We start from the raw sequence: 12,041 nt of genomic DNA, 5'->3' as shown, positions 1-12,041 counted from the left end.
TACTGTGATACACGCTTGACTAATTTAGCTGGCAATGTGGGGCCTACAAACTCAGACCTCCTTATAGTAGGTGCACTTTCTGCACACTGGCTAAAATTGTTGGAAACCTTACAACTAAGTTCAGAAAATCAAAGGTAACATGACAGTCAATGACAATTCCTCATGGATATAAGTTATGGCATTTGGCTAGTATACGCTCTAAGCAGTGGAGGAACTAGGAATAGCGGGGCCCTGTGACGAATTTTTGACATGGGCCCCTCCCTTCCCTACCGACGCCATAGAATTCGACCAACCGACCCCCCCCCCCCCACGGGCGCATTTCTGTGCACACTATTATGCCTCATAGTGGCCCCTGCACACAGTATTATGCCCCATAATGGACCCTGCACACAGTATTATGCCCCATAGTGGCCCCTGCACACAGTATTATGTTCCACTGTGGACACCCATGAACAATTATTATACTCTGGGGTCTTTTCAGACCCCAGAGTATAATAATCGGAGACCCAGGGGGGATAAAAACTTAAAAAAAATTGTTACTTACCTATCGCTGTGCTCCTCTGCACACTCTGCCGCTGTCGGTCATCTTTAGTGACTGCTGGGACGTCATGTGACATCATCATGACACATATGGACACAGGCACCGGTCACGTGACGTCAGGGACATCACGCAAGTAGGCCAGAAGCCTGCCTGGAGCCCAAAGAGGTAAGTAATGTTGTTTGTTATGTTCTGTTACCTCTTCCAGCCATCCGATTATTATACTCGGGGGTCTGTAAAAGACCCCCGAGTATAATAGTGCTTGTGGGGCCCACGGCATCAAATCCTGGCCCCACTTCCCTGGTAACTCCAGCCGGTAACGTGCTATTAAAAAAAAAAAATAAAAAAAAATGCAACGGTAGGGGCTGTTGCCGGGCCCCTAATGTCCCAGGCCCTGTGGCAACCGCTACCCCTGCTACCCCGGTAATTAAGCCCCTGCATATAACCTGCTGATGAGTGGGGTCTATCCAGAGATTGCTGGACAAGTCAAACATTGTTGGATATTTTTCCTGCACATTCACCTCAGATACTTTTTAGGATTGGTGGAGATAAAGTGCTGACTGGCTACTGGATAGGACTGAGATATGCCATAGTTTATATTCTGTGAAAAATATCATTGACTGAGGACAAAATAGTGAGCATGATAAAATGTAGAAACGTAGGGATTAATGTAACGTACCGTTCCTGTTGTTTTCTGTAGTTTAGTAGCTGAGACCGCGTTCTCAAACTGTTTGTTATTAATTAAAGCCTTTAGTGTTGCCTGTAATTTAAGCACAAAGTTGGGTTAAATACTTAAAACCTATAAAAAAAAAATATATATATATATCTTAGGTTAGGGTCCCACATTGATAAAACACAACATTTTACATCACTTGCAAAGTGAATGTAATTCAGGCTAATCCCATCCACACATTGCAAAAAAAAAAAAATGTAGTGGAAAAGCTGAATTTTAAAAAACACTGACATGACACAGTATGTGAATTATACCTATGGAAATACTGGTGTATGGCATTTGCTATACAACACATACCTGAGTGCAATGAGGGACAAACCCATAGACAAAAAGGGATTCATCATAGAATATATTCTGTATATTTGCAGGAGCCTGTAGGATCTCAGAAGAGTTCTGGTTAAACTGTCTCCACTTCACTGAAATAGATTTACATGTCTCTGAACTGAACCGCTTTTCTTGTTTGTTCATCTATAAGAGAAAATACATAAGCAGGAACTTTTACTCTGACAATTTTAAAGGGATCCTATCATACAAACCCTTTTTTTTCTAACACTTCGGAATAGCCTTGAGAAAGGCTATTCGTCTCCTACCTTTCGTTGTCTTCTCCACACCGCCATTCCATAGGAATCCCAGTTCCTTGTTGGTATGCAAATGAGCTCTCTCGCAGCAGTGGGGGTGTCCCCAATGCTGCAAGAGAACGCTCTCCAGCACCACCTCCATCTTCATCAGCAGCGTCCTCTTCATCTGGCGGTGGCTTGTAACTTCTAGGCCTTGGGCAGAGCAGACTGCGCATGCCCACAGGCCACGAGAAAATGGCCACATACAGTACTGTGCAAGTGGCCATTTTCTCGTGGCCTGTGGGCATGCGCAATCTGCTCTGACCGAGGCCTCAAAGTTACAAGCCACCGCCGGAAGAAAAGGATGAAGAGGATGCTGCTGACGAAGATGGAGGCGTTGCTGGAGAGAGTTCTCTCACATCATTGGGGATGCCCCCAGTGCTGTTTGAGCGCTGGGGCCCGCCCCAGTGCTGTGAGAGAACTCATTTGCATACTGACAAGAACCAGGATTCCTACGGAATGGTGACGCAGAGAAGTCAACAAAAGGTAGGAGAAGAATAGCCTTTCTTGAAGCTATTCCAACGTGTTAGAAAAAAAGGGTTTGTATGATTGTAATTTTTAAAGGTCCTATCACATCCTATCTCATCATTGTGTACATTTCTCTTTTTTAACCTCCTCCTAATTTTGGATTTGGTTTCTAAGAACAATGAAGGAAATTTTTACAACCTAAAGAAAGGGGAAAGAATTTGACAAACTGCAACCAAAGACATTCTAACTCTTATTCCTCCTAAGAAAATGAAAACAGCAACTCCTTCAATTTTCCTCTGACCTACTTTTTAGAAAATTTCTCTATTGTATATTGGTGCAGCAAGTCATAGGTTGAATATGAAGATAGTGGAGATGGTCGTATATAGACATAAGGAAATATTGTGATTTGTGAATGTCTACATGAATTGCGTCTTGGCCCCCCGAATGTGACTCCGCAGCTGATGGTAGCGCAAGAAACTATTATGTACTTGTAGCAACAGAAAAAAATTATCGGATTTTCCTTATCTTCCTACGGCAACACCAATGGGGTATTTTGTCCCCTAAACCCAGTCCTAGTACCAACCCACATAGGACTCAACTACTTTAAAATCATTAATTGGTATCCTCATATAGCTCAGGGGGGATTTATTAGGAATAGTCTCTAGGCCAAACCTATATATCACAGAGCTCAGCTTCTCTCCTCTATCATATAACCCTATATGTCACAGAGCTCAGCTTCTCTCCTCTATCATATAACCCTGTATATCACAGAGCTCAGCTTCTCTCCTCTATCATATAACCCTGTATATCACAGAGCTCAGCTTCTCTCCTCTATCATATAACCCTATATATCGCAGAGCTCAGCTTCTTTCCTCTATCATATAACCCCATATATCACAGAGCTCAGCTTCTTTCCTTCCGTCATATCCTGCTCTTATAAAGGACAGAAGCAATCACATTTAATACATTAATATGCAGCAGATGACTGACTACCACATTATGGCACATTTATTTCAATTTATTGAATATGACAAGCCAATAAAGATTACCTGATCTCTCCATCTGCTCTTAGATGTGTCAGAAAAATATTCAAAGGCTCCAGAAGTATACTGCGCCATACACCTGAGCATGTGCTTATTTGCTGTAGGCCTAAAGCAAAGAAATATAAAAGTAAGTCTACATTTACAATAACTGCCATTGTATAGTCAATTATTCTGATCTGTCACAGGATTAGAACAACAGACCAAAAAAGACTAATGGAATGAAGGATGAAGACAGCACATTCTGTCATCATTAAAGGGGCTTTTAAAATCAGATGAAAGAAAGCCTTTAGGCTAAGATCACAGGGTGCCATTAAGCAATGACTTTGAGGTGGATTCCATCTAAAATCAGATCTAGGTTCTTCCCTCAATCTGAAAAAATAGACGGCGCCATCTTGCTACAGATTCCACGACTTAATCAGCCATATAACTCAGGGCATAAGACAATCTGACAATTAGTGAGTGAAAGCTATGGGGCGGAAAGTGAACAGGAGCATGAGATGGAAATCTTCCTTAGATCCCTATTCACTTTCTGCTGTATTAACAGAATAAGCTCCGTGTACAACCTTCATTCTACGAGTTGTTCAGTCTACTGTTCTGCTCTTATGGCGGATCAAAACAGTGAACTAAACAATACAAAGTTAAAGGAGCCCAAAGAAGCTGATTTTTGTGTGCAATTTATACATGATGAGGCAAAATGTACATTTTTATTACAATCAGAATGGAATTGATTGAACGCACTGTCCATATTATATTTGAAAAAACCTATATATATGGTGGAAAGTGGATTGTTTCTTGATAGTCCCCATAGATACTTCCATGAATAAACCCTCAGAAATTCAAATATCAGTCTCAGGCCAGCATTGTAAATAACATTTGTATTCCCTCATGAAATTTTCATTGAGAAAAATATAAAAATTCAAACTTTTACGCTACAAAATTCTACTATCATCAAAACCCTAACTTTTTGCCACTATTGGAAATACATCTTACAATTTTTATTGTATTTTCAAAAGCATACTACTGCCATTAGGCTGAGGCCCCATGTTGCGGAAACAGCGTTTTTTGTTGCAGATTTTGCTGCAGTTTTTTGAGCCAAAGCCAAGAATGGCTAGAAAAGGAATGGGAAATATATAGGAAGTTCTTATACTTTTCCTTTCTGCTCAATCCACTCCTGGCTTTGGCTTAAATAAAAACGCAGCAAAATCTGCAACAAAAAAAGCTGCGTTTCCGCAATGTGGGGCCTCAGCCTAAGAGTAATATCTAACACCACCACCCATTGCACTCAACTACTAGAGTATGATATACTCCTAATACCACACAAAATCAAAATATTATACGGCAAAGGTCCCCAAACATCAGGCTGTAGCCAAGTACCAGCCTGCTTGATGCCATTCATAAATTTCTAGTAGGAATATATAAGGTAGATATAAATTGCTGTAAGTATTATGGCTTACCCTACTCCACAAGTGAACACCTGAATATGATCCTTATTGTTGTTTAGAATCTGAAAGACCAAGTTTTCATTTTGGACATGTCCATCGCTGATGAGGACAAGTTTATGACATCCCTTTTGTGGTCTGAGCAAACACAACGACTGCAGAACTTTCCAGAACTCGGTGCTACCCATGGTGGGTTTAGCTCCCTATGATATAATGAAAACCTTACAGTAAGTCAAGGTAAATTACATTGACAATACTTTAGATGGAAGAAAAACGGTTGATTCCTAGTAATAAATGAGTATTGCTGTGGTCCTTACTTTTATAAATCGCTCCATATCAGAATATTCATCGTGATGGGCTTTTGGGAAGAAATACATCTCTTTATAATCTGCAAAAATAAAAATATAAACAAAAACTAACCTAAAATGTACACAACATATCCTTAATGGCTGGGCATTGTCTTAATGGGTTGATCCATTATCAACCCCAGTATTACATGTGCATGAGTGTTATGACTGTGATGTGTCATTCATGGATGTGCATTATAAACACACTACATACATGTATATTTGAGGATACAGTCATCAATTTAATCAAGACAACGGGCATATGTGGATGATGCCTGAGAGCATTAACCCATGTGAATGACACTGGTAATGATGAAGGTAATATTGTCTCCATTACTGGTCTAGAAGGAAGTGAAGTGTAGATAATGGATTAGAGGTGTGTTGGATCAGGTGGTCTACTGTCCTATACAGGAGGGGATGGCCAATGAAATGCAAGGTTAAAGTTATAAAACCTCAAAACATCAATGAGTCCATGTCATTAGCTCTATAGGTCCTGACGATGTGAACCAGGTCGGGGTGGGGGGGTTATTTGCTTTATAAGATTAAACACAGTGGTACCAGCGGCTGGGGCTACCTGACATACTGTGGTTGTAATATACAATAGTAATGTATGAAGATAAAAGAGTGCAGTCAATATCAATATAGTGTGAATTATATACACAAAACAGTACACACTATATAATAATCAGCTTGATTGGGAGTGAAGAAGCCGGTCACAGAGCTTAAGACTCAAGTGGCTTCAATTGATCAGGGGGAGTTTCAGGTACCGGACCCCACATATGTGATACTGATGACCTATCCTAAGAATAAGTCATTAATATTAAATGTCTGGAGTACTCCTTTAATACTCATTAAATCTTGCAAATTGGTGGCAGATACACTTTAGGAATATACTGTTTGCTTTACAGCAGGGGTCAGCAACCTTTTATGTATCATGTGCCAATTTTTTTTTAAAGAAGTCAAGGATGAAGCAGTCAGTGTGCTATACAATAACTGTAAGGATGCTGACCCCTACATAATAGTTATATAATACACACCATCTATTTTGCTGGATAAACCCATACAACTCTGTCCAACCTTGTTGAAATAGATAAACACTTACCCCAGCATGTTCAGCTGTCTTATCAGCACTTTGCAAAAATAAGTTGAAAAGAATTGCCACCCCTTGACTAGGCTAGCTCACAGCCCGGACACTAGGATGCCCTTTATTGCTTCCTCCCTTATAACTGTGTTTACATGTACCATGAGAGAGGGCGACTACCTGGAGGAGCAGCATTTTAAACATTGGAGATAACCCTGTTCTGAGCAAATATGCATGAAGTGCCGACCTCGGCACTGACACCTGCTTTACAGTATAGCATAACTTACTTGATCCAAAGAGGACGATGTTGACATAGAAGCTGTATATAGAATCCAGAGCGAGCAATGCAACCTGTTTAGCACTGTGAAAACAGGACTCCATGGAGTTGGAGCAATCGAGGCATATTGTCAAAAGTGTATTATCAATATCGTCTGATATATCAGGTCTAAAAATCAACATGGACACCTATAAAATAGAATCAACACTGAACAATTACTGGAGATGACCTGGCTCTGTAATAAGAAGAGTAAGCAAATCCTGTATATTGTATACAGCATATCATTGATGTTGTAGTATGGGAAATCAGCTCAGGGAAAGTCTTCAATATTGAGTGGTTGTAACTACATATAGGTCTGCAGAGGAGAAGTAACATCTTTGTTATTTTCTTTTTGAAATCTTTTTGGGTTGGCCATATTGGAAACACATATTATATGTACAGACAGTGCAGTCATATGGTAACTGCAATGAATGTATTAACTGTAGGTTTGGAAGATCAGAACAATGGACAAATGGATGACTAAAACAGCAGACACGGATGATGCCTGATGGATCCTATTGACTGTAATGGCAGGAGATGCATACAGAGCCTTCGGCTAGGTTAACATCTGTGCTAGCGCGTATCACATTGAAAGGAATAGGGAAAAAAGCAGCCCATTCATTTCAATGGGGAGCGCACGTATGCCGGCTCCCATAGAAATGAATGGGATCTGCTTTGTACGCACTCATTCTGAACGTGTTTTACGTTCAGAGAGTTTAGCGTATACTCAGTGTGAATGCACCCTTAAAGGGGTTATCCGGGCAAAAAAAAACTTTTTTTTTTTTTAATGTCTGTTAGTGCTATTAATGGGTTAATAAGTGGTCCCAAATACATTCCTGCTCTCTTATCCTACCAATACCGTGATGTATTGCTCTACATTCAGAGCCCCCTCTCACTCCATCCCCCTTCCTCTCTCACACCCCCACCCTGTATTTCTACCTAGCCCATGGACTACAAGCCCTACCTAAATCATTAACTCAGCCCTCCCCATCATACTTACCTGTCTTCCTGTTCTGGAGATTACTTTATTCTGTTCAGCCGGGGCCTCTGAAATAGAGCTGGACTGCGGGCACTCCGGCTCTATTGCGCATGCATGGAAGGCCTGATCCTTCTCCTCTTCATGTCTGCGGGTGTTTGCATGCCCAGAAGATCAGGACATGAAGGTAAGTATGATGGGGTGGGTGGTTAGTATTGGTGATGTTCCGTTTCCATAAACGGGGAAATGAAGCTTCCCCCTACGCCCAACAGCAGCACAACTGGGGGACAGGACAGGTGGATGGGGGAGAGGTGCTCCGGCCTCCTATAGGGGTCCCCTCTCCCCCCCCTAAATTGTACCTTGCTGCGTGGTCCTGATGGGGTCTCCCTCCCTGCTCCGGTCCGGGTCCCCTGCTGAAGCGTGAGTAGCGGCGGCATCGCGGACGTCTGGATACTGCAGGAGCCGGCAGGTAGGAACGTTCGTCTGCCGGCGGGGTCTGGGAACTAGTTCTTGGTTCCCGGGTTCCGCCCGAGCCAGGGACCCCTTCCGGGGAAACCACGCATGCGCAGGCCGCGCGACCAGTGTTAGGGGCCGCGGCAGGCAATGACAAAGAAAAACAACAGGCAAGCTACTGCTGGCAATGTATCCCCCCCTCGTGCTCGGGAGAGGGGGGGTGAGTTATTATTAAGTACTAAGGAGGAAAGAGCTCGGACCTAGGTGGTGGTGGGGGGGCGTGGCTCCGCCCCCTGTCCCTCCCCCAGCCGGCCTATTTAAACCCCCCTCCACCACAAGATGGTACCTGTCGCTCCGGTTACAGGTACTTCTGAAGCATTGCTGCCTCAGGATTTAAAAGCTCAAGAGTTGGAACTCCCAGTTCGTGCTATCAAGGTTGGTGGAGGGGAGAGGGGCTGGGGCTGCAACTGAGGTCCAGATTTTTTTATGCCACTCGTTTGGATACTTGTCTCTTTTCTTCCTCCTTGTAGTTTGTCCTCCTCATCCTCCTCGACCCTCCCTCAGAGGAAAACCACTGCGAAGAGGAGACATTTGTCTTGCGCCCGATGTAACATCCCCCTCCCTGATGCCTGTGAATACAGGTACTGCCAGGGATGCAGAGCGCCTCCCTCTGAGGCTACCCCTATCAGAGAGATGGTCTCCTGGGTTAAGGACTTTGTGTCCCATTCCATGAAGAAGATGAGACCATTTCCCACCTCGCCAAAAGGCCCCGGCTGGAGGCTTCTGAGCCCTCCCTCCCGCCTCTAGAGAGGCTTCACATTGGGGAGGTTGAGTCCTCTGAGGAGGACCCTGTGGAGGTGGAGAAAGAAGTATTTCCCCTCGAGAAAATGGACAGACTTTTCAGAGTCCTCAGATCAAGTGATCGGGACGAGGGGGAAGGGCCAAGCAGGAGGGCTAAGTCCTTTAAAGCTAATGCTGACCTGGTCCAGGTAATGGAAGGAGAGTGGAGGCGTCCCGAGAAAGCATTTACACCTTCCGCTAGATTCAGGGCACTCTTCCCGATGTCAGAGTCCCAGCAGGGTGCCTGGGGACCACCGCCAAAAGTTGACGTGGCAGTTGCCAAATTATCCCGCCGTACGGTCCTTCCGGCCGAAGACGGGTCAAGCCTGCAGGACCCGTTGGACCGCCGCGTAGAGGGGTCCTTGAGGCGGGCATATTCTGTCGCCTCGTCGCAGGCCTCCGTGGCCATATCCGCTAATGAGGTGGTCTCTGCCCTACAGGCCGAACTATCATCCCTTGCTAGGGATATAGACACGGGGATCCACCGGGACGACCTCCTATCGGCTATGACCGATATTAATTTATTGGTGGACCACTTGGCTGAATCCTCCAGGATGCAACTAAAGCTCGCCTCCAAATCTATGGCCCTCACCACTGTGGCCAGGCGACCGTCGTGGATTAAACCATGGAGGGTGGACAACGCCTCCAGACTAGGGCTTTGTACACTGCCCTTTGAGCCAGGTAGGCTCTTTGGCAAAGCCTTGGACAAGATCATGGAGGACCTGGCGGACACTAAAACCAAAAATCTGCCGCAGCTCCCAGAAAGGAGGAGAACCGCCTTTCGGGCCCGAGGTTCCTCCACCAGAGGCTTCAGGGGGCGTGGACGCTCCGCTCCCCAGGGCAGAGGTAGAGGACGCGGTACTTCCCGCGACCGTAAGAAGGATCCCTGACCCGTCAGTGGTCTGCCATCTTGGGAGAAATCGGGCCCGTCCTCCATCTAGGGCCCCGACGCAAAGGTCCCGGGGTCGCTCGCTACATCAAGGCTCCACCGACCGAGAGAACATCTTGCCCTTTTTAGGGCCCCAAACAACTTCATCTATGAGTACCCGTCCAGAAGGATCTCCCTTCGGGGTTCTTGGTTTCCAGGATCTTGGGCGAAGGACTCAGGCTCATCGTCTTTGACCTAGACCGCTTCCTCCACGGGATGTGGTTTCTTTAAGAGATCTTCAGGCCAGGTATACTCGCAGGATCTCTCATAGCTCGGTCCAGGACCTTAGATCAAGGGGACGAATACCCAGATGGAAAACCTTGTCCTCAAGTTTCCACCCTCCCAGACGGCAGAACTTCAGCCCCCCCTATTTCCAGGGGAGTAGTATCCACGGGTCCTCCCCCAGCCCCCTAGCAAGGCTGGGGAGCCCTTTAATTGGGCAGAAGGCTTCTCAGAGCCAAGATCAAGGAGGGCTACCTCAGGCACAATCAGACTGTAGCCAAAGACCCGTTAGGATTATTTACGATTCCATCAAATCGAATCCAGTTCCGGGGATTCACCAGGGACTCTCTTACCTGGAGGCACCTTCTCTATGTCAAGAAGCTGCGAGTCCGGAATCGCTGTCCCTAGGGACTAAAAAAGCCTATCCAGTAAACCATCAGTGCCCGGCCATTACTGGCCCGGCAGACCCATCTTCGCGATGGCAGGTCCTCGGTCAGGTTTACCTAGACCCTGTTGACCACAGATGCCTCCCTGTCCAGGGGAGCTCATCTGGGGGAGACCCTGGTACAGAGCACCTGGCGTTACCTGAAGAGAACGCGCTTACCCAGCTGGCGAGAGATTACCAGAGCTCAAGTGAAGCTTCTGACGTGGACTCCACAGTTTCGGGAGCAGAGGACCAGGATGGACAACCTGATCACAGCCTATTACAGTCATTACGGATGGAGGATCAGAGCCTTCTCCACGTTACCAGACGCCAGGATCCTCATCTATTCGGATCTAGGAATCTCCCAGCGGCCAGCGGTTCAAATTCCAGGTTACAGTCTGTGGGACTGACTCAACAGAGTACGGATGACCTTAGCCAGGTCATCCCCAGACCAGGGTGCTTTCAACTATCCTACCAAAGGATGAGGTCTCCCCGAGGTGGATCTGATGGCCACCTCAAACGGCGCCGCAATAGAGGAGCGTTGCTCCCCAGTTTGGGAAGACAATCCTCTGGCGCTGTATGCCCTGTCAATACCAGGGAGGTTCAAACGGAAGAGCATTTACCCTCCTCTACAGAGGATTCGGAAGGTATTGACAAAACGCAGGCAGGACCAGAGCTTGGCAAGAAGCACGCCATTCTGGTCAGAAAGGGCATGGTTCACCGTCCTCACTCTCATGAGACGGAGGAACACCTGGAGGCTTCCACCAGTGTAAACTCTGGTAATCCGGAACAGTCGGCCCTATCAAGGCCTGAACAGATTCAACCTCACTGCCTGGAGGTCAGCCAGCCTTTAGCTGGCAAAAGAGGATTATCCCAGGGAGTGCTAAGAACTTTGGCGCACTCAAGAGCGCAGTCAATTAACCAGAGCTACCGGAGGGTCGCCCGAATTTTCAGAACTCGTGTTCAAGTAACCAGCGCGACCCTAATAGGAATGCAGTCTTGGAGTTCCTACAAGACGGCCTGGAGAAAGGGCTAGCACCTGCTACCTTGAAAGTCCAAGTCTCAGCTCTGTCCGCGCTCCTGGAGACCCGGCTAGCACTAGATCCTCTGATTAAGCAATTTCTAAGAGGGGCTACTAGACTTCGTCCTCAGGTGCAGCCACCTGTCCCTAGCTGGGACCTAGCCGCAGTTTTGCAGGGGCTCTGTGCGCCCCTCTTTGAGCCCCTATCTGAGGTGGATTTGAAGTACCTAGCATACAAGATAACTTTCCTGTTGGCAATAACCTCCACCAAGAGGGTCGGTGAGCTACAAGCCTTAGCGGCCTCAGAGCCATTCATAACCTTCTTTCCAGACAGAGTACAACTGAGGTTCGTCCCAGGATTCTTGCCAAAGGTACCCACGCCTCAGAATATTAACCAGGCAATCGTCTTACCAGACTTTTTTCCCTCTACCACCTCTGAGTGTGAGGAGAGGATGCACAAGTTGGACTTGGTGAGAGCGTTGCAGATTTATCTAGAGCGGACTGCGTCCTTTCGGAAATCAGAGAATTTGCTGATCAATGTGTTTGGCCACACCAAAGGTACCAAAGCATCCAAACCAACTCTATCAAGATGGAT

The 12,041-nt window shown here is 46.0% G+C and overlaps 1 protein-coding gene across 1 annotated transcript in view; it reads right to left on the bottom strand.

The window, feature by feature from the left end:
* The window catches only part of LOC142188581 (protein mono-ADP-ribosyltransferase PARP4-like), a 42,845-nt gene that overhangs the window by 11,901 nt on the left and 18,903 nt on the right, over window positions 1-12,041 (bottom strand). The window contains exons 21-26 of the mRNA XM_075261871.1: window positions 6,554-6,731; window positions 5,156-5,226; window positions 4,854-5,041; window positions 3,406-3,505; window positions 1,569-1,739; window positions 1,218-1,298 (exon numbers count right to left, since the gene is read on the bottom strand). Of these exons, the coding sequence (XP_075117972.1) occupies window positions 1,218-1,298; window positions 1,569-1,739; window positions 3,406-3,505; window positions 4,854-5,041; window positions 5,156-5,226; window positions 6,554-6,731 (789 nt within the window). The remainder of the gene's footprint in view (window positions 1-1,217; window positions 1,299-1,568; window positions 1,740-3,405; window positions 3,506-4,853; window positions 5,042-5,155; window positions 5,227-6,553; window positions 6,732-12,041) is intronic.

This window comes from Leptodactylus fuscus, unplaced genomic scaffold (assembly GCF_031893055.1).
Source record: "Leptodactylus fuscus isolate aLepFus1 unplaced genomic scaffold, aLepFus1.hap2 HAP2_SCAFFOLD_550, whole genome shotgun sequence".
NCBI lineage: Eukaryota > Metazoa > Chordata > Amphibia > Anura > Leptodactylidae > Leptodactylus > Leptodactylus fuscus.
The sequence above is the reverse complement of the archived record's forward strand: the minus strand, read 5'-3'. Positions and strand labels throughout refer to the sequence as shown.